The sequence below is a fragment of the Pseudonaja textilis genome, chromosome 7, assembly GCF_049901715.1.
Source record: "Pseudonaja textilis isolate UNSWEBS1 chromosome 7, rPseTex1.2, whole genome shotgun sequence".
In the NCBI taxonomy this organism is placed as follows: domain Eukaryota; kingdom Metazoa; phylum Chordata; class Lepidosauria; order Squamata; family Elapidae; genus Pseudonaja; species Pseudonaja textilis.
In genome coordinates, this window is record NC_141996.1 from 19,500,548 (window position 1) to 19,523,552 (window position 23,005).

The 23,005-nt window shown below is 35.6% G+C and overlaps 1 protein-coding gene across 1 annotated transcript in view; it reads right to left on the reverse strand.

Moving 5' to 3' along the window:
- The window catches only part of MICU2 (mitochondrial calcium uptake 2), a 66,487-nt gene that overhangs the window by 4,202 nt on the left and 39,280 nt on the right, over nucleotides 1-23,005 (reverse strand). Inside the window, exons 6-11 of the mRNA XM_087937147.1 lie at nucleotides 20,345-20,427; nucleotides 15,970-16,035; nucleotides 11,403-11,500; nucleotides 2,910-3,081; nucleotides 2,609-2,717; nucleotides 696-853 (exon numbers count right to left, since the gene is read on the reverse strand). Of these exons, the coding sequence (XP_087793273.1) occupies nucleotides 696-853; nucleotides 2,609-2,717; nucleotides 2,910-3,081; nucleotides 11,403-11,500; nucleotides 15,970-16,035; nucleotides 20,345-20,427 (686 nt within the window). The remainder of the gene's footprint in view (nucleotides 1-695; nucleotides 854-2,608; nucleotides 2,718-2,909; nucleotides 3,082-11,402; nucleotides 11,501-15,969; nucleotides 16,036-20,344; nucleotides 20,428-23,005) is intronic.

Here is a 23,005-nt window from a genome sequence, read left to right on the forward strand (position 1 = left end):
GGGCATGGGCATGGGCAGGGCATGACACATCCAGCCCGTGGGCTGCAAGTTTGACCGCTGTGTCATATATTTTATTTTTTTATTTTATTTTTTTATTTTGTCAAAGCTTACAATACAATAGAAATAAGAATAAACATAAGTTTAAATATAAGAAATAGGAACTTATAATTGGGGACAATAGGATAGGGACAGTAGGCACGATTGTGCGCTTGTGCATGCCCCTTAGGAATGGGGTGAGGTCAATAGAGGTTAGTTTGAGGGTAAAGAAGTGGGGATTTGAGCAGGTGACAACAGAATCAGGTAGTGAGTTCCAGACATTGACCACTTTGTTTCTTCCTGCAATCAAGTTTGGAGTGGTTTATATTAAGTATATATCTGTTGTGTGCTCTTGTGTTGTTCTGGTTAAAACTGAAATATTCATTAACTGGTAAGATGTTATAACATATGATTTTCAGTACTATGCTTAAGTCCAATCTCAAGTCTGGTGCTGTAGGGTATTCTGTTGCAAACAGAGGAATGAAGTACTCTTCTGGTAAAATACTTCTGGACTCACTCAATTGTATTTATGTCTCATATACAGTGCGGATTCCAGACAGCAGAGCTGTATATAAACTCTCTATGTATAAACTCTCCTAACTTTATTAAAATAGTGAGGCAATCAGACATTTCTACTGAACATTCAAGAGAAGAATTACCCTTAATCCACGATGCATCCTGTTTTTGAGGACTCCAAGGAACTCTGCGTAGCTGAGGCAATTATCTCCATCTAAATCAAAGATCTTGAAGATGGTGTCCAAAACATTATCTGAGAGCTCCTGGCCAGTAGCCACTTTCACAGCTCTCTTGAACTCCGCTAACACAAACAAAGATATTTCATGTTTCTATTAAAAATAATAGATTTATAAATCTAAAGAATAAAGAAATCTGAGAACTTTACACTCATGAAATAGTGTGATCAGAAAATGGGTGTCCACGGCCATGCTTAAATAGCTATGTAGCACTGTATTCATTGAAGAAAAATTACTTCTTTTTTCACAGAGGTGGAACCAGTTGTTTTATGAAAAATAGCTAGCTTTTTTTACCTGACTCTGCTTTTTGAGCACATAAATTTGCCCAGTAAACAAAAAAATTGAATTATAATATTTTACCTGGAATATTGTAACTCCTTTTATATTTCTGAAGGAATTGTTTTTTCCTTGACTATATGCACTCTAAAAGATTTATGAAATCTATCTATAATTAAAATTTGCTTTTCCTTGCCTTTTTCTTGTAAGGGCCTATGACAACAGACAGAAGGGGGGGAAGGATGATAACATTTAACCAAAATGCAATGTAATAAATAAAATTAAATCCATATCAAATAGGGGGTTTTATGCATTTTTAAAAGGATATAACAATTCTGTACTAGCAATGGATTAACAACAGATGATGAGGGAAAAGAGAGCATTACTATAAAGCAAACCAAAGATGGTGTTCATTTTTGGATTCTATTGTCTTTAATTTCTTATTTACATAAATGGCAGCAGCAAATTGATCCCATGTTTACTTCTTAAAGGTTCAGCTTTGTAGTAAGGTTTATAAATGCTATTTCACATACTATACTTCATATATGCATTCCAGTATGTCACTTCTTTTTTAAAGTGACTTAAAAAAGAAGAAATATACTTAGTTTTTGGTAGAGAAAATCCATATACAACTAGGCACACTGTATAAATATTTGTTTTATACAGTAAAAAGTGTGGTTCTTTGTAAGAGCTTTTAAATGTTCTTTTTTAGTTCCTTTTTTTAAGGAGGGGTCAAAATGAAGATTCTAAATAGAGCTTTAATTGAAAATATTTGTTTTAAAGGTTGTGTTATTTATTCTCTTTTCCAAATCAGATCAACAGTCTCGAAGAGCTTTGTTCATGCTCACGAGCTATTTTTCATTAATTAATTGAGAAAACATCCATTGTTTCAATTTTCTAAATGAACTCAAATTGCTGAACTGGACTGACAGTCTAAATTGAATGGATGATTTGGACTGAAACTGATCTGCACACCTCAGTTATACTATTATTCTAGCATAGCAGCAAAGCACACAGTATTGTATTTGTTAAATACACTTTTTAATATATTTTACTACATCTTAAAAAAAAAAACCCGAAAGGAGGCATCTCCCAATATTTTTTTTTAAAAAAACCTCCAAAACTCTTGGTGACTTCATAGACACATCCATATATTTTTCTTGGCAGTAATACAGAAAAGACTTTGATTTCCTCTTCCTTCCAAAACCTCACCAGACCTGATGTTGTTTAGCTTCTGAGCCTTGACAAAGCCGAGGTGGTGTTGCTACCTACTGTTAAAAATCAGGTAGCAATATTGACTGGAAATCATTTATTATTCCATTTAGAAACAATTTCCACTCTTTTCCTTTGTGCGTACTAAGAGATCGTGATTTGTCATCTTGTAGCTGTCATAATACGTAGTGAGGGACTGACATAATGCATTAAGTTCCAAATAACTTTACAAAGCAAAATTGACACAATGGGGACATTTTCATTTCAGAATTCATACACATTATCTTTTCATTTTGACTTCATGAAGAATGATGAAATGGTGCACTTCTTACCCCGTTTAACGGGACGGCTGGCTACAGTAAACATTTTCAGAGCAATTGAAAAATCTTCTAAACGGTTTGTAAACTGGCAGAAAGTCTTAAATTCATCCATACTGATACTCTGGAATACCAAAAAAGGTGAGGTGTTTAATCAAGACAGCAAAATCTAAGTGTATTCATCAGGGATTTGTCAAATCACTTATATAACTACGTATAAACAAACAAAATAACTTGGTTATATTTTGTGGTACTTTAGAAAGCTCTTCAGTTATATTATAGATGCTTAATTCAAGATGAGATAACTTATACCAACCTCTCCTGCTTGGATTCTCTCTTTCACATTTTGCCAATAAATTTCATTATTTTCTTCATCAGTGAAATATAGCAACCACTCGACAAAATCTTCCTTCCTCATGAAGGTTAGACCTTTGGAAAACTGATTGAATTCCATTTCTTGTACTTCTGCTTGTAAATCCTGCATAAATCTAAAATAAATAAGCAAATAATATGACAGCTTAATTAAGGGCAGAAAGGGGCAAGCAAAAAGATCAAGTGCTTGAGAGCCTTCTCTATGAGAAAAAGCTAAAATGCCTGGAGCTCTTTATTTGGTAAAAGGTGATTGAAGCAGACATGACCAAAGTACTAAATATAAAATCATATATACCAAGGACACAGTAAAGGAGACGTTATCTCACCCTCTTGAAACAGTCTGACCTGGGATCCTCCAATGAAGCTGAACCAAAAAAAAAATGGCACTGAGAAAAAGCATTTTTAACAAAATACTTTTGTGAAAAATAGAGTGGTAGTGTTAATTACCATAAGACATAGTGATGACTACTAATGTAGATGGCTTTAAAACAGAATTAGATAAATTCATGGAGGGCAGGTCTGTCAAAGGCTTGGGAATCAGTGTTATCTCTGGGATAGAAGCAACATGTCAGATTCAGTGGAGAAATAGTATGAGAAGGCGACGTCTTTACTTCCTGCTTAAATGCCCCAGAAGCATTTTGTTCACCAAAACTAAAGGTTAGATTAAGATAGTCTTGGCCTGATCCAGCAGAGTTATTCTTTTGTCAAGACAATTATTTTCATACTGCATTTTTAGCCAGATAATACTTTACTCGTATCATCTGATAGCACTGTGTAACTAAGGAGTATCTCTTAGAGTCACTGTTGTAGGAGAATGCAACATACAGACTGTTAGCTTCCATTTCCTAACAGCAACAACTTTCATAACTTCCATGTTGCACCATAATAGAAATTATGCCAAGAGGGCAGAGTTCTGTGAGCTGTTGACTAACAAAAGTTGAGTAAAAGAAATTACTAGCTTTTAAAAGATTGCAATTTTAAAAACACTTAGCTGGAAGAAATTAATAAATGCCATGAATAACAAAAATATTGTGCTTGAGCAAGTCTACCACTAGAGTGCCCTCTAAATTCATCTATGTTCATGAGTAACTAGGCTGAAAAAATGTTGATATCTGCAATTTGTTTAAAGTTGCCTGAATGAGAAAGCAGACTTAAACAGATAATGTAGATAATGTGCACATATACTTTAATTAAAATCTGTTTAAAAAGAGACAAAACTTTTAAGACATATAAGTACAAACAACAAATTATTTGCTATAAAATACTCTTGCTCAAACTAATGTTACTGTTATTCAAAATTTTGCTAACAAATGTATCATGAGCATCAATGAAATACAAATCAAAATTTGACTATAGAATGGCCATCAGAGAAAAATCATTTGTATCTGTATTCATAGAGAGAGAGATAGGCATGCATATAAATTTTTATTTCTCTCAGATTCTTATTTGTTAAGTCTCTATCCCATTTTTAAAATCAATTTATTAACTACATAGAACACTTGCAGATTGGGAATTTATTTATTTATTCAATTTCTATAGTCACCATCTTAAACAAATGACTCAAACAACTAAGAACAGGACGGCATGCAGAACAAAATTAAATCCTGTATATATGGCAGTCAAGAGAAAATATCATAAGAGATGTCAATATAGCCAGGAAACCAGGTCATTCACAAACATAGAATTATATGCCTATCTGTACAATTGTTTAATTGAAGACTTTTGATAAGATTGTTTCCCCAGTAGACTGCATTTGCACATAACGTTTACAACCTACAGATGAACTTGACCTTTTTTATAATATTTACTTGAAAAACAGGAGAACATAGATTCAGAAAAGTATAATTAACATTTTCAAATTATGTATGATTTCAGGATGCATATAATAGGGAGTTTAGGGCTGAAACATTAATTGAAAAAAATATTGGGGCACCTAGTAAATGAGGAATGTGTAGGCAGGGCATCTACACGGTACCAAACATTCCCATAGAAGAGAATATACAATTGGCTGTTTTCTTTAATTAGGTTGTCTTTATCTAGTTTTAGGATTTGTGTGGAGAACATATCACAATTTATTTATGCAGGAATATTGAAAATTGAAGAGTTTACAAACTTTTAAACCCCAGTTTATCCAGTTTTAGGACTTGTGTGGAAAACACATCACAATTTAGCTCAGCTAACAAACTTTTAAACCCCAGTTTATCCAGTTTTAGGACTTGTGTGGAAAACACATCACAATTTAGCTCAGTTCACAAGCTTAAACATCAGTTTATATAGCTCAGGATTCAATTGTGGAGCTCTTGGTGCTGTCATGTTGGGCATTAGGCAATGCCTCCAAACGAGGAAGCTCAAAAAGCACCAAGAACTCCACAATATTAAGAATTACCACTGTAAGATATAATCAACTCTTCTTACATCTTGAATTATAGGCCTTTCCAAAATATTTTGTGGTGCAACCCAACCAATTCCTACTTGACATCTACCATTTTCTTCATCTGTAGCATTGTCCTTTGCACTTGTTTTTTTTATCTTAGTTCCTTTTATTCTTCTTATGGCATTTTAGACACATTCTACAGTTGCTAGTAGCCATTCTTCTCCCCTCTCCCCGTTTTTTTTTTGGATCCAAATGAACATTTGACAAATTCCAGATGCTCCCTGGAGAGAACAAAACATTCCTGTTGCTTCTTGCAAGGTAAGCCAACTGTAGCAGCAGTCTGATTAGGTCGTTCTAGGTGGACAGTTTCTATATACCTTTGCTTCTCTTCACACAGAGAACAAAACAAGAGTGACTGCATCTTTTTCCTCCTTTATCCACTAGTCTCCTGAGAAAACTGATTTTCTAGATTCATTTCAACTGAGCTTCATTAGCAATTTGAGGATAGAAACAAACTAAGTACCCTGTGGAGTTTTTGATGAAAAAGAAAACAAAGGCAAATGAGGATAAAGCGGGCTGGAACATTGCAAAGGCACGGACACCCAATTTTAACCATGATGATGCCAAAATGGTGAAGTGTGTATCATAATTGAGGCTTCAGTTCAATTTTGGTAAGACTAAGTGATTATGAAGTTTCTGACTTCAGTGACCTTCTATCTTTATCTCTAAATGGGTATGGTGCACAACTCGGGGATCTTTCTAGACACATCCAAAAAAACAGGAGACAGCTCTAACTAGGAAGAATTTTGTACAGGTTCATCTTGTGTGCCAATTACACCTAGACCAGGGACCCAACTTATGATAGTTCATGCTTTAGTTACTTCTTGGATGGATTAGGTAACAAGGTCTACATAAGGCTACCCTTAAATAGAATTTGGAAGCCGAAGCTAGTCCAAAATGCAGCAGTCTGGACTGTGTTGGACGCTTCATGAAATGGCAACGTGATGCCTCTACTTCATAAGCTGTATTGACTCTCTGAGAGTACAATTCAAGTCATTATTACTTATAAAACCTTCACGGCATGGGGGTCAGGATAGTGGAAAAGCCGAAAGTCTCTCTCTCTCTCTCTTTTTCCCTCTGAGAATGGAGCTGGAGCTGGTATCCTGTGATCCAAAATAAAGAATGATCGATCGGTAGGAAAATGGGGTGGGGAATTTTCCTGCAGACTTTTTTGGGAATTTTTCCAGGGTCTCTGCTGCTTTCTGCAGAGACCCTGGGAAAATGTCAGCAAGCCACCATCGGTCAAAATTCATATTAGTGGTCTGCAGGATTTAAAATTATGAGTTTGGTCCCTGAGGTCCAAAAGATTGGTGACCCCTGCCTTAAAGAATCAAAACTGTTTATAGCATTGTTCTGCCAATTTCAACGAGCCCAATTAAGGCAACCTGTGCATGAAGCATTTTTTTTTCTTTACCCCTGGACTAAACAAGATTCTGCCATTCTTTTTTAATACGTATGAAGCTGGTTTTGGATCTGTAGCCTGACTTAGCGTTTATTAACTATCATGATAAATTTGAACCCACATGAAATTTTCCTGTTTCCTACCTGAGTCCTAAAGCAGAATTCTTGCAAACTTCAAGTTTAGCCCTTCTCAATTTCCCTTCCTGTTTTGCAATATGCTTGAAAAAAAACCCAATGCTAGTTTAAAAGCTGTATTGCCAGTGTGAAATCCATAACATGCATATGAGGCAAATTGCCTTCTTAATGGTAGAGAATAAATAAAACGAATCAAGTGCACCATGATTTGCTCTACAAAAGACTTGCTGTGTAGCATGATTTAAAGCCACTTCTGCATGTTAACTTTAAATTATGTGTTGCAAAGAACAACAAATCAACAGGAAAAGTGAAAGACTAAATAATGAAGCCTACATTTCACTTCAGTATTTTGAAAAAACAAAATCTCTTAAGCATACATAAGCACCATTAAGCCTTATGAATGAATCTCTCCCCCCTCCCCCATCCACATCATTTTAAGGAATGTAAATTACATAGTTAACAATATCTAAGCTTCTGTGACAGGTTTTAAAGCAGCCTAATCAAATGTAATCACTCCTGCTTTCTCTGGCTACTCCGCTGATCAATGGAAAGCCTTTTTAACAAGAACTTGGAAAATGATAAAAGCCTTTACCATCATTTTCCCCTCTGCCTTTGACAATGATCTATGTCTGTACAGCTCATCAGTCATCTGTTGTAAAAACATCATGGCACTTTGATCAAAAAGCCAACAATAGCCTCCCATGTGAGGTAGAAATGTAAAAAACTATGAGATAGAAATCACATTTTTCTTGAACAACAGAACCCCAGAAATGATGTGCTTGAGTTACTTACAAATAAAATAATGTGAAAAGTGATATCTCCACAGAGCTTTAAAGAAAAATAGACACTGATCCTTTCATTCACCTTTCTGTGCATTAAAACAAACTATACTGTCATGTCACAATGCAGATGGATTGTGGATATATGCGGGCAGCGATAAGGAGACACATACCAAGTGCCTGAAAAAGAAATGCCTCTGTTGAAAAATTACCTATATAAAACCCTAAACTTATCCTAACAGCTCTAAGAGCAAAATGTGGGAGTCCAATTTTGATTACAAGCTTCTATCTGGGCGGTAGGCAGAGGTCCTTAACCTACATTTGTTGAATGTAGTAGGTACACAGAATTATCAGTGTTATGCCTCATTGGATCAATGCAGGATTTTATCGAATTACTTGAGACATTCCATTTCACACTATAAATGCAAACAATCTTTTACTGGTGCACTCTGGACTTAACACAGTTACAGATCTTACTGTACCATGAGAAAAAGGAGCAAAGGAAATGAACACATTTAGAATTTAAGCATATCAAAAACTTAATTATCTTGCAGAACTGGAACATATCCTAAATCCATGGACAGGCAGGTTTTTGTGGCATTAGGCATGGCCAAATCAGAATTTCTCCTTTTTCCTATCTTAATGTCACCTCTCCACTATTCTACCTTAGTTTTAAATCAAAGTTAGATACAATGTTTGCATGATTTGCATGCATATTTTTCTAATATTATTCTGTAATTAAATTCCCATGTAAAATGCATTTCGCTACTTTTAGCAATATATAGCTTTTTGTGCTCATTTATCCAGTTTTGCACTTTGTTCGAAAGTTGTAACAACATTCAGAAATTTCCAAATACCAGAGAATAACTAAATTTTGATTTTAGAAAATTTTAATCAGATAAATTTGTACTGGAATGAGAACCACTAGGTTTCTTTTTGTGAGATGAATGGAAGAAGTGCTATGCATGTTTAAAAGAGGATTGATCATACTGAGTAAAAATAATACGATCCATTTCTGAATTCAGGATTAACCAGATGAATATAGTATGTGAATTATGACTGTGGCTGCTTCTTACACTAGCATTGACATTCTGTTGATTGCGAAAGAAGCAGTTGTATTATGAATTCCATCTAAATCAGGGGTGTGAAACTGTGGCCTAGCTCCGTGAATGGGAGAAACCTCACAAAACCTCACATAACAGCAACATGACACTGCAAGTTTGACACCTGTGATCTAAACAATTTAGGCTTAACAACAAAATAACAGACTTGAAAAGGACCTTCTAGTCCAACCTTCTGCTCAAGCTGGAAACCCTATACGGTTTCAGAGAAATGGTTGTCCAATTTCTTCTTTTCTTCCCAATGTCTTGGCTTTCCAATATTTACATCTATAACACAGGAAGGAGCCACTCTGCAGAGGTTCCAATGGCCCAAAGATACCATTGAATACATATAAGATGAATCTTAAAGTGAAAAGGGCCAGCACTGAGCCAAATGGACGAAGGCTTTCAATTGTTCTTTGGAAAGTTATACCTGTCCTTGTATCCTATTCAGTACAATGCTTTGGCCAAACTATTTAAATTGTGAGCATTAACAATATATTTCATGTATTAGTGTAATATAGGCAACAATATGTTTATTAATAAGCCAGTGACAAAAAGAATCCTCACTTGCATAGAATAAGGAAAGCAAATCTGGAATAAAATTGAACTGGATTTCACTTGGTTTGACATTGGTCAATATATGTCCAAACTGATGGGTATTGTTTTTACTGTTATGAGGGAATGTTGGGTGGTTTGGGGCCAGTCGCTCTTTCTTAGCTCAACCCATCTCACAGGGTTGCTGTGTGGAAAATAGGAGGCAGAATAAAAATCTAAAGCCTTGCACCTGAGAATCGGAATTTTTGTATTATGATAGAAAGTATAGTAGACTTCAATGATTTGGGACACCTACAAACAACTGTATGCCATATTTTCAAAATTTACTGAGAATCATTTTCACTCAGATGATCCCAAATTAGAAAGAAAGTGCTACTGGAGTCTAAGAAAAACAAAATAACATTTTATTTCCCATACAGTCTTATTTTGTGCTTCAATTATGAAGACTTCTATTCAGTGCTGATTCACAAACAAACATCTGAAATTTGGATGCCAAAGTATTCTTATTTTCTCAATGTATATCTAGATGACTGTATTTTACATACTTCTGCCTAACCTGATATAAATATATCTCAAGCTATGTTTTTCAGCAGATGGTAACCTTTAGGAAAATAATTATGAATATTAGCATGTGCAGTAGTCCTGAGGAAAACGAAATAGGATTCAAGCAGAGGGACCCATTTGCAGAAGATTCCTCAAAGGACCGATACTAAATTTATTTATATTACTAAGTAGGATTTTTTTTTCAGCATTTTTAAAGGTAGAAGTCATATAGCTTCAAGTCTTATATTTCCAAGGATACAGGGCTTTTTGTTTGTATTTAAACAGTCTCTTTTTAAAAAATAGCATTGTAAAAGTTTATTCCCAATACAAGATCAACCAATGCTCATTTTAATTAAGTGTTGAGTAAGAAAAAATTAATTTAAAACAAATCATATTACAATCCTGTCCTGAAGGACAGCATGGCATTCAAAAGACAGAATAAAATGCAGAATTGTAATAATATACATAAAAGACAGATGAAGATAATCAGAATCTCTATTATTAGTTAAGCATGACTTGTTTTATTAAATGTCTAAAAGCAAGAACTTAGTCTAGGCATTTTCTGGGAATAGCACTATAGAAATTAGTTCTATTAAAACATTCTAGAGGGAAACAGTATCTTGACATAACATCTAATGCAATTTCTACAGTGTCCCAAATATGGAAAGTTATTTGGGATCCTTCTGAAGTAAAAGATATGACAAATATTTATTAAAAATCAGGATGAGATTCCAAAGTAACTTTTTACATCTTGCAACAAAGAACAGAACAGGATGATACAAGGTAGTCCTTGACTTACAACCACAATTAGGACCAGAATTTCTAAGCTAGGTGGCTGTTAAGTGAACCATACTCGATTTTATGACCTTTTTTGCCATGGCTGTTAAGTTATTCACTATTGTTAAGTGAACCATGAAGTTGTTAATTGATCCAACTTCCCCCATTAGCTTTGCTTGTAGGTCAAAAATAGTGAGCACATGACCTCAGGATGCCGCAGTTGTCATAAATGCATGCTGGCTGCCAAGCGCTTGAATTCTGATCATGTGGGGATGCTTTGATGGTTATATGTATGAGAACTAGTTGTTAGCCACTTTTTTCAGTGGCATTGTAACTTCGAATGGTCATTAAGTAAATGGTTGTTAAGTCAAGGAGCACCTGTAGTTGATGTTAATTAAAAACAATCTTATCATGCATCCCAGTTTGCTGTATTTTTTTGCTCCAGCTGATTTACCAAAAATCCGCAAACCAGAAAAGCGGAATCTCATCTACCAAAGATGTTCATGCCTTGAAAGCTTAAATTATTAAACCCCTGGTTCCACTTTGTCTTCAGAAGTATTGGGTTAACCACCTGACAAATCTGGAATAAGTTTTAAGAGAGTACTAAACCCACATTCTGTGTAGGCCTCTGTAACCCTGCTGATCATAATCCTTATCCAGGTTTAGCTGTTTTAAATATTAAGCCCAATTCAAAGATTTTATAACACTACCTTTGGAATTCCGAGTACTGAAGTTTATCTTTTCCTCCTTTTCCAAAAAAGTGAACCAGTAACATGGTGTTGATATCAGAACCTTCCATTGCTGATTTCTGCAAGCAAGTAAAAACAAATCAGGAGTTAACATTTGATAGAATACCTCCAGATGTATTTTACTTTTGTAATCCTGTCATAAATAACTGAAGCAAAAGATGTAATTGTTTTCCCTGAACAATGCAAACTAAAATTCACGATGAACTTTAAATGAAGGAAGAGGCCTTCACAGAAATGAAGCGATTTACTATTATAATATTATAACTTTCAATTTTTATCAGGCTTCAGATAACAACTTTCTCAAATTTTATCTTGATGTTAAAAATTGCATTATCTTTTGTAATATAGGGTTTTACTGTATGGTCATGTACCGTAGGCCGTTCCCACAGTCAATTTTAAAAAAAACATCAGAATATTTTAGCCCCATTTCTAATGGGTATATGAAAAAAAAATATTATTAGTTTTTAATGTTCATCACACAGGTTTCAAGAAGAGTTCTATTAGGAGTTAGTCAAGTCTCATTCCGAAAAAGAAACATTCACATAAGGAAGCACTCTACGACAACTGCAGCTACTTTAAAATATTATTTCTATTCTTACCAGTGACGAAAAATATTTCAAATGAATCATTATAACAAATATTTTGTCAGTTATTAATACAGCTTTTTAAAATGTACTCCGGGATTCTATGATTTTTTAAAAAAATAAACTCTTAAAATATTTACTGTGATACTTTGCAGGTGAATAGTTACAGTATATAAATAGTACTGATTCCAGAAAGCAATTATCTCTATCTGAGAAAACTAGACTTACTTTAAAAAAATATAAAAGAGTTCTAAATTTATACATCAAACTTTACCTATGCCAAAATATGAACCTAATAGCTACATGAATTCATCTCTTTCTTCTTCAAGAGAATAATTCATATAACGTTGGGTTTTTTTCCCTTAGTAAAAAAAATGCTTAGGAGAAATCAAGGAATGTGTTTCTACATTTCAGTTATTTCTTTTTTTCCCTCAGAAGGTTGAAACTATGGAAAGTGAGGGAATTGTACATTATAATTTTCTATAATCGCTTAGACTAAGTGGCATTTCTTTGAATTCAACAACATACTATGTATCGTGGAATCCACAGGGATTTCAACAATACCCTCCTTATGACATCTATATGACCTCTTTGTCTTTTCTTCTGCTGAAAATGAAAGATGAGACAGAGATCTATTCATGGATTCAAATTCTAGTGGTTATTTAAATTTCAGTATTATCTACAAGTTGTATTAGTTTGATGTGTATCATGCTTATTACACAAGTAACAACACACTTTATGGGAAAAGGGATAGCATTCATTTGTCCCATGTTACTTTCCATTAAAGTAAGTAAAACGGGCCACGTTTAGGTCACTTAAAATAGCTTATTGTGCATGCTGTATTTTATCACTGACTTTTGTAACTGAAAAATATACAAAGTAAGTTCAGTATTAACATGCTATGCCTAGCAGTGATGCAATTGATAAATTAAAAATGATACGCTGCAATAGAGGGAGCCTTTTGACTGGTAAAAATATTTGGAATTTTGAAAGAACATTGTAAGTACTTGTGCAAAACATCCGCTATGATGATGCAGGCTGTCTAGTTATAAAATTTTCTGACAGGCCGGCTAAGATGTTGTCATTCCTTTTCCTCTGATCTCCCAGGATGCTTTTTTTGTGTGTGTGTGGACAGGGGAGCCAATTCTCAAACAAAGACTGAGTAGAGCCTGTAGCCTTAATTTTTATTTGCTGCTGAACTCAGAAATATTTCTCTACTGACACAAATCCTTGTAACATCTAGCAAATAAGGAAGACGTTAATAATGTAAATAACAGGGATACTAGAAGTAGGAGCTTTGCTTATAGCATAAATGTGGCCACTTTTTCATAGCTGGGAAGGCTTGGGTGGTTGAAAATTTGCTGAGATTTAATGGCATTCAATTTGCCCCTTGACTCTCTCATTCCCCATAAAGGTAACTTACAAGTCTCATGCAGATCCCAGAAATGGGGGTTGGAAAGAAATGTCTGGAATTTGCAAATCAGGGAGGAGAAACACATTGAAGCTTGCAAGGAACTGAACTGCAGGCTTTGCAGTTACAAAACCTCTAACCAGTTTTGGTTACAACAGAAAGCCAAGCTGTTTTACCATGTTTTTAAATTAAGGAAAAAGTCAATAATGAAATATAGAAGCTTTCATGAAATGTAGTTTCTAAAGTAAAAAAAAATACACAACATAATGTTATCCTAAGGAGATTCCATAATGGAAAATGGAATTTCTGCAAATTTAGTACATTTGCAAAAAAAGACAAAGTGATCACAAGCAGCATTGACCAAAGTCATGATAGATGGTGAAGGTCAATATTTATGAGCTTCAACTGCTAACAATTATAACATTAATAAACAGCATTAATAAACAAATTAAATAAATGAAACATGTATATGGAGTGTCTGTTAAACTAAGACAGTGGGAGCACATAATAGAATTATACTGAAAATTCTAGAATGCATTCGAACAATCTACTAAATCCATTGTATAAAATTAAGGGGCAAGCATGCCTCTCATCCTGCAAAGGCAATAATACCATGTCCATACTCATGTTAATTAAAAGCAATCTTATCATGTATCCCAGTTTGTTGTGTTTTTTTGCCCGGTGTGGCCATCTTGGCTGATTTACGAGAAATCCGCAAACCAGAAAAGACTGTCTAGTTATAAAATAATTGATAATAATAATTGATTAATGCTTTCCTGTGGGATGTTTTTTCAATTCTTCCATGTAGCCTAGGGTATGCTAGCATATGTTCACCGTCTCCCATCCAAGTCTTAATCCGGTCCAATGCTTTTTTTTTTAAACATTAGCAAATGCTGTCAAGTTGCAATCACCTACTGTGAACCCTTCCAACTTGAACTGTAAGGTTTTTTGTATTATTTTTGTAAGTTTTATATTATTTATACAATTGTAACTAGAGAAATTTAAAATATATTAATCATATTAAAATTCAGATAGTTATAGTAGTTTGCTGTAGTAGTTAAAGACATGAGGATTGAGACCATTTTAGTCATGCCCAAGATAAAAATCCAACTGGGTGACTTTGGGTCAGTCACTCCCTCTCAGCTCTAGAAAAAAGGTAATCAAGCAATCAAAATAGAGCTGGAAGGAACTTTGAGGTCTTCTAGTCCAACCCCCTCCTCAAGCAGGAGAACCTATACCCAGGGGTGGAATTCTACCAGTTTGGACCAGTTCTATAGAACCGGTTGTTACGATTCTGTGTAGTTTGGAGAACCGGCAAATCATGCCACTGACTGGCCCCCTCCCCACCCCATCAGATTTCTGTTTTCTCGCTTATCTAAATTGCTGTTGTACTGCTTTGCCTTCACCCAGAGGTGGGTGGTATACAGGGGAGGGGGGGTGGGGGAGATGTGGCCTGAGAGAAGAGCCGTACTTAGGACTGAAGCTTCTATTTTTCAGTGCAGACTCAGGCAGCAGATTGCAGAAGGTAGATCTGTGAGTGAATCTATGATTCTGCAAGCAACTCAATCTGTCTTATTTTGGGTAAAAGTTGCATATATGTATGTATGTATGTATGTATGTATGTATATATGTATGTATAAAATATATATTTACATATTTACAATATTTACGTACAAGCCACACCCATCCAGTCACATAACCAAGCCACACCCACAAATTAGGCCATGCCCACAGAACCGGTTAAGAAATTTGAATCTCACCCCTGCCTATACCCGTGTTGGCGAACCTGTGGCACACGTGCTGGAAGTGGCACGCAGAGCCACTTCTGCTGGCATGTGAGAGGTCGCCCGGAAGAGCTCCACTGCGCATGCACAGAGGCATGCAGCGTGAGATGCATGCGCATGCACAGATGTGTGTGGTGCAGGTCGCACGTGCATGCGCAGGGGGCAGGGGGAGTCGTGCATTCATTGCATCATGGATGCAGCCATGTGAGCGCCCGCGCACTTTTGGCATGCAACTTGGAAAAGGTTTGCCATCACGGCCCTATACTATTTCAGACAAGTGACTGTCCAGTCTCTTCTTAAAAACCTCCAATGATGAAGCACCTACAACTTCTAATGGCAAGCAGTTCACCAATTAACTGTCCTCAATTTATCCTCAAGTAATGACAAACAACTTCTGAAAAATGTTCTAACAAAAATCATGAGCATGTCGATATAGTCATCAAGAGTGAAGAATGATTGAAGGCACACAAAAACCAAAACCAAAGAACTTGACATTAATATCTAATAGACATTATCATAACATAATGTCTTTTTTGTGGTGATGATCCATAAATCTCTCTTTTATCTTATTATATAACCTACACATTAACTCCTGAGTTTCCTCAGATTAGAAAAGTATTTTAGGAGAAAAAACTCAGTCATTACTTTATTTACTATTTACTAAGTAAATAAATAAACATCACAAATATTTTAACAGAGGAAAAGTTATGTAGAAAATTCACATGAATCTTCCTCAGACTGGTACCTACCTGAAATAGGATGTCATCTCCTGAAGCTGTTTTAAATTCATCTTGTTTTCCAATTATTTTCTGAAGCTAAAACAGAAAAGTATGTATTTATTATCTTTTATTTTTCTGAATTTGGGCAGGACATTCCCACAGTATACACAGAATATTTAATGAGGTTACAAAGACTGAGGCCTCTTTTATTTATTATGAAAGTCTCTTATGTAGAAAATATTCTGTATAAGAACACTAAATGAGCATAGAATATATAAATTATACATGAATTACAAAGTAAATGTAAGGTGCAATAGGAAGCCCAAGTATAGAACTATTACAATGATGGAAAGAGAGGGGCAGGAAGAAATATTTTATTCTAGGTTTTTCTATGATTGAATATGGTCACAAGAAAAACTGCTCGCTCATTGAAATTAATTCTTTAAACCCACAAAAGTTAGCTTTACATTTGTCATTTCCAAAGATTATAGATTCAAGCTTTGTTCTGAATAATCCCTGTTTGTGCTTTTCCCAGCTTTGATTATCCTCCTTAATCCAGGGAACCAATCCATAGTCCACCGTTTGGGAAGGTCTCGATTCTTTGGAGATGTGGGAACATGTGTATTAGGCATATGATGGAAAGAACTAGTTGCACAATGACTTGATTACAAATGTATTAAAATACACATGGAAAAGTATCTATCATAAGTTTAAGCAGGGCAGCATAGCTTCAGAGAAAAATAAAATCAGATAAATGCTTTTATATACCATTGATTTAAGAGGTTTATCTCAAAGTTAAATGAGAGCTTACATAGAGAGGGCAAGAATTCTCCAGTTCAATTTTTTTCTTCAGTTTACTAAGCAGCCTTATGAAGTCTAATTTCTCTTTTGCTTATTCTTCCAGTCTGAAGTATAGGGCAATGCTATCAATTTGACTAGGAAAATTAACTGGCAAGCCGCATTCCTGTGCATGCAGGAAATATTATTCTACCCCTGCCATTTATAGATAAAGATTCTCAGGCAGTAGCAGTGGGAAAGGCCTTCAGTAGATACCATGGACATCAACTCTAAATTAAAACTGTCACTACTGAATAAAAATGATCTCACTTTGTAGACTGCAGCTTTTAAAAACTTATTGAAATAGTACATTTTAAACATTCTGAATAATCAAAACACCGATACGTTTGATACAAAGCTGTGTTTTCTTTGATACAGAATGATTAAATAATCATGACTGTCTATAAAATACAAACATGTTTTAGATTCTGAAGTTTTCTATCAAAAGCTGCATTTGTTTATTACTTTAAATCCCAAAGTAATCATCCAGCAGACTCCTGGCAGGAACTTATTTTTTTTGTAAAACATTTCTCATCATGAGTCCGAAAAGAAACAGAGTACAGTATAGTACAGTTAAGCCCTCCCTACCTTTCAAAGATGTTAACACCGGTCCTCAAATTGGTAGCAAAAATAAAAGAACATAAAATTTATTATTTATGACAAAGGCAAGGTTAGAACCAGAAAGTGCAGGATTTAAAGGTGCTTAGAAGTGCTTATGCTTATCATTGTGAGAGAGGGAACATATAACCTTCTTTCTATATTATAAAAATGATCTCTCCTTATATCTCCCACGGGTAGTTCTTGACTTACGGCTGTTTATCTAACAATAGTTTGAAGGTCCAACCCTTGGAAGAAGTGTTTTATGGCCTGTGCCTACACATATGACTGTTGCATAGCCCCCATGGTTTTTTGATTGCAATTTGGACACTTGGCAACTGGATTGCATTTACAAATGGCTGCAATGTCCTGTAAGTCGTATAATTGCAATTTGCAATATTTTCTTACGACGTCCAGTAGAAGACGTCTATTGGGAAAACTGGATCCACTTAACGATAATGTGATTCACTCAATGACCACAGTAAAAATGGTTGTAAAATTGGTCCACATGGTGACTCAACTTACAACTGCAGCAACTTATGGCTGCAATTCTGGTCCCAATTGTGGTCATAAATTGAGGACTACCTGTACGTTAAACCTTAAAGTGTACCTCACATCCAATGTTAAAAGAAAGTCTGACAAATTAGGTTGGAAAAAGCAGCATTTTCCTAAATTTGTTTTTATTATTCAGCTTTTTAGTCACTTCCATCTCTGCTGTGATCTGATAGATATCATATTGCCTGTTAGTGAAGTCTTCTTTTGAATTCTTGTGAGATCACGGTTATGTTGTAGTACCTAGTGCTTTATTCATTTATCACATTTATATCCTGCAGCAATTCAAATCAATTTTCACCAGTTTGCATGACAAACTTAAACTCAGACAAATTTAAAACATCCATTGTAAAAATTAAAACGTTGGCTTGTATCAGAGTCTTTCTGATTGTTTTCAATTTTTCCAAGTGTCGGAGTCTCATTCTTTACATTATATGTCTAAAATGTTTAAGTTTTAGGTTCATTATTAGTTCTTCTGGTGAAATCTGGTTTGTTTCATCTAATATCGAAATACTTGTTCTTCTTGCTATGCAAGTTATTTTTTCCAAGTTTTTTTTCCAAGTTTTTCCCCCCAAACTTTTCTGATGATCCTGCTTTCTTATCCATATGATACAACTGGGAAAACAATGCCCCTGGCAATATATAGCTTTGCTATCAGTGAGATGTCTCTGTACTTCGTCTAGATCTATCACAACCCTTCTCCCAAAGAGTAAATGCCTTTTTATTTCATGGCTACAGTTACTATCATTATGAGTTTCTGAATTAGGAAGATAAAGTCTGTTATTACTTCAGCTTTTCCCCCACTTGTTTACAGTAGGTAGGCAATGACTGTTGATAGCATCTTAGTTTTCTTTTCTAAATACCGAGCAGTAAATTGGCTTTGGCCCCTTTTGGTCACCTTCACCAGGAGACTTCTTAAGTCTCCCTCATTTCTAATCATCTGGTTTTTCCTAGCAATTTTAATTCCAATGGTTTATTTCTTCTACGTCAGCATTTGTCATGATATACAATGTTAAATAAACAAGATGGCATACAACTCCGATACATCTGTTTTCTAATATGAAGCATTTAGTTAACCTATATTCTATTCAAATGGATACACATCATATAAATTCAACAGGCAAAGTTACTTGGCACGCTCATACTTTCAAGGGCTTTCCATAATTGTCTTTCAGACAGTTCTAAATCTTGTCTCTTTCATTAACCATAGGATGTTAGCTATGTCTCACTAGGACAATCCCGTCCTACTGGTTCCAGCAGAGGTGGTCTACTTTAGATCCCATCGGTCAAAGAGCTGACTATCATGATGCAGAAGAGCCTTCTCTGTTGAAGCACCTGTCCTTTGGAATATCTTATCCTCTAAAGTAAGGGTGTCAAACTCGATTTCATTGAGGACCACAGTAGGGTTATGTTTGACCTCGGGGTGCTGGAGTGGCCATGGCCGGTCAGGGGTGCCTGTGGTGGCTCAAGCACTCCGCCAGAGAAAATGGGCTCCTGAGCTCCGTTTTCAACTGTAACGGCCTCCTGCAATCCTCTGCCAGCAAAAACGGACCTCGGGAGGAGTGTATGCAGTCGTCCTGAGATCTGTTTTCACTGGCAGAGGCATCATGGACCAGTCCTTCACTGTTTCCAGGCCAGTTCCGCAGGTCAGATCTAAGCACCCCGCGGGCCGGATCTGGCCCGCCGACCTTGAATTTGACACCCCTGCTCTAAAGTAAAATCTGTCCCCACCATCTTATTCTTCCACAAGAGCAAAAAGACCTGGCTCTGCTGATTGGCCTGGGGACCATGATGGAGATGGCTACTAAATTTATGGCAGACTTCACCCCCTCCCCACTCTCTGCTCTCCACCCATCCATGTTTTTGCTTATCATACTGATGTATTGTTCTCATTGTGTTCCTTTGTCATTGTTTATTTTATTGTTCTAGTATTTCACTTCTGTTCTGTTTATACTCCTTTAATTTTTCTTCCTTTTTATTATTGTAAGCCCCATGGTGAGATAGGAGGCAAGTAAATGTAACAAACAAAAAACCCCAAACAATTGTGATCATAGGTATGTGATCTTTTGAACCCTACGTATACTTTTGGCAGTACTCTTTCCATGTATTGTTGAAATCCAGACTGGAAAATCCAGAGCATTATCTTACTTAGATGAGCACAAACTGAAATAACAGTTTTGCCTCCAAATGTAATACTAAACACTGCATATCAACAATAAACAAAAATAGAAGGGCATGTTTGACATACATTTATTATCACTTCAGTAAAAATTTATTCTGGCTTATATTTTTAAGATAATTGGAACTCCAAAAGCAGAGGAAGAAATGCTTACTGGCTATATGGCTCTGATGCCCTTCAAACAGCTTGGATTCAAATCCCAGCTGCAAAGGGTAATTGATCAATTGTTTAAAACCATACCTTAAAGAATTCTTTTTTCTCTACTTGTTCATTGCCATCTGCATCCAACATTTTAAAAGCAATATGAAATCCAGTCTGTGGTTCTATAATAAATAATAGATGTGTTAAAAAAAACTTTACATGCAAGTGATTTACATATAAGAAAATTGTGTAGTGTAATAGTTAAGATACTGAACTTGGGACTGCAAGATCCTTGTTCAAGGCTATCCTAAACCATGGAAATTCAATGGGTGACTTGGGATCATTCACACACTCTCATACCAACCTACTCTCAGAGATTGTTTTTGTGAGGGAAATTGGATGCAGGAGTTTATGGATGCAATCTCAAGCTCCTGGAATAAAGATGGGGTATAAATTTATCACATAAACAGATGGATGTGAAGCCATTTTTTAAACAATTTCTAGATTTCCTAGCAGAGAGTATTGAGTATCTGCAAAACTAAGTACCACAAAATGAAAGATTTACCCAATTTAATTGCTATATTTAAGAATACACATTACAAATTCTATAATAATATGGGAATGGCCTAAATTCGAGTTTGTGTTACTAAAAAGAAGCCCCGCAAATCAAAGTTTGTAGAATCAAGGTGGCTAGTTGGGTGTCCTCTTCCACCTTGCCCTTGTGGTATTCTGGGGTCGCCGTTACAGCCTGCTGCACCTTTCCAGACTTCTCCAGAATATTCCGGGCGTCCTCATCAGTTTCCCCCTCCCAGAGGACCCTGCCTTCCAATAGAATGAAACAATAGAGAATGTTTCAACTGAGCCAATGTGATAGCAAAACCAATTAAAAGGGAAAGACATCCCAACTATTTAAGTGACCGCATTAAGATCCTCTAAGAATACACAAAGAATGTCAGGAAAATGAAATGTTCATTTAAGCTTTTATACACACACATACAAACTTACATACATAGGCATACATACATTTCTAGAATTATAAATTACAGCGGAGCCTACTAAGTTTAAAATTTTTAGTTAAAAATTTTAACTATAATCCTTACAATTCTTAGTACATTCATGAATATCAATAAATATTTCACAAACAGGGTATCTACAGTCTATTGCTTAGGCCTTAGGGCAAGAAGCTGTACTCATTTAAGAATGGCCACTGAATTTTATTAAGTCAACATTTTGAGTCAGTAACACTGTATAGGGGGCCTATTAGTTTATTGGAGAATACAGCAAAATGATAAAGCAATGAAACAAACCATATGTTGCAACAGGTTGATAAGGAGGCAGCCCCACAGAAGGCATAGGAGCTAAAGCAGTTCGTGCAGCTCACCAGATGACATTCTTATCTGATATGAGGCAGCTTTAATGGTATGTATTTATAAAATATGGGAGGTTCAAAGAAAAGACCCACACACTTCCATTTAATTATGCAGACAATATTTTTAGGATAAGAGTATCAGGTATTCGCATTGGCTGTTAACAGAAACTATACTTTGGTGTTGACCATAAAAATAACATTTAACTTTATCAAAATAATAACAGCCCGTATTTTTTCTTCAAATCACCATGGGAGGCGGATGCCAAGACAGGCAAACCCTACCAAAAACTATTCAACAGAGAGGTGAATCTTTAGGACTCTAAATAAACTTAATCCTTCTTTTTTCCTCAATTGACTTGGAGATGCTGCTGGCAATTCTGAAAATTATAGTTCTGAGCCATTTGGAAGGAAGCTGGTGCTTACTGTCTTCCATCTGTTCCCAAGATCTGGGAAGGTGCTAACAGGTGGATTGGAAAATTATGTATTTGAACACTGACATCTTTAAACACATTTTATCCCACTCTCTCCAGACTTGGGAAGGTCTTTTCAAGGAACAGAAAAGAGGCAGAAAGGGGCCACGCAGAGACACAAGTTGATATTTAATCCAACCACCAAGGGCTTGCTTAATAGGAAAATGGAATAAGGACTCCAGTATGCATTGTTCCCCAAAGAGGAATTTCACCATCTAGAAATGATAATTGATTCCATAGATTTTCTTTGTATACCCTTACAAGACAGCAGTGTTAAACACTGTTTTTGTAAAAATTGTGTTAGTGTACCAGTACTACATTATGTTGGCTTGACTTGGTAATAATTAGCCATGCCTAAGTTGCACGTATTGATTGACTGATTGATTGATTGATTGATTGATTGCATTTCTAGACCACCCATCTTCCTCAAGAGATTATTGCAACAAGGACCTACTCTTGAAGTGCACCCAGAAGCTTCTTTCAGTATAAAGTATGATAGAGAGGACAGACCTCAAGAACTTATATTTCTATTAAAAAACCTTTTCTGGGAGCAATTTAAGATTTTGACTTTTAAAGCACTGAACAACTTGAGGCCTAGATATCTCAGGATTCCATTACAATATGAACTTGCCCAGACATTACAATAAGGTAAGACAAGCTTAAGATGCCGTTATTTTCAAAGGACCTGTAGAAAGAGGTTTTCTATAATTCTCAGTGTGCATGTGACCAATTATTATTCTAAATTCATATATTTATCAGCTGAGTATTGAACTGGATCATACAACTAAAAAGGAGCTAACAATAGTGATTTGTTGTTGTTGGACAATGTTCCTCCAAACCTTCCTGTCCTCTACCATCTTCTGGAATCCATTTAAGCTCACGCCTACTGCTTCAGTGACTCCATCCAGCCACCTCATTCTC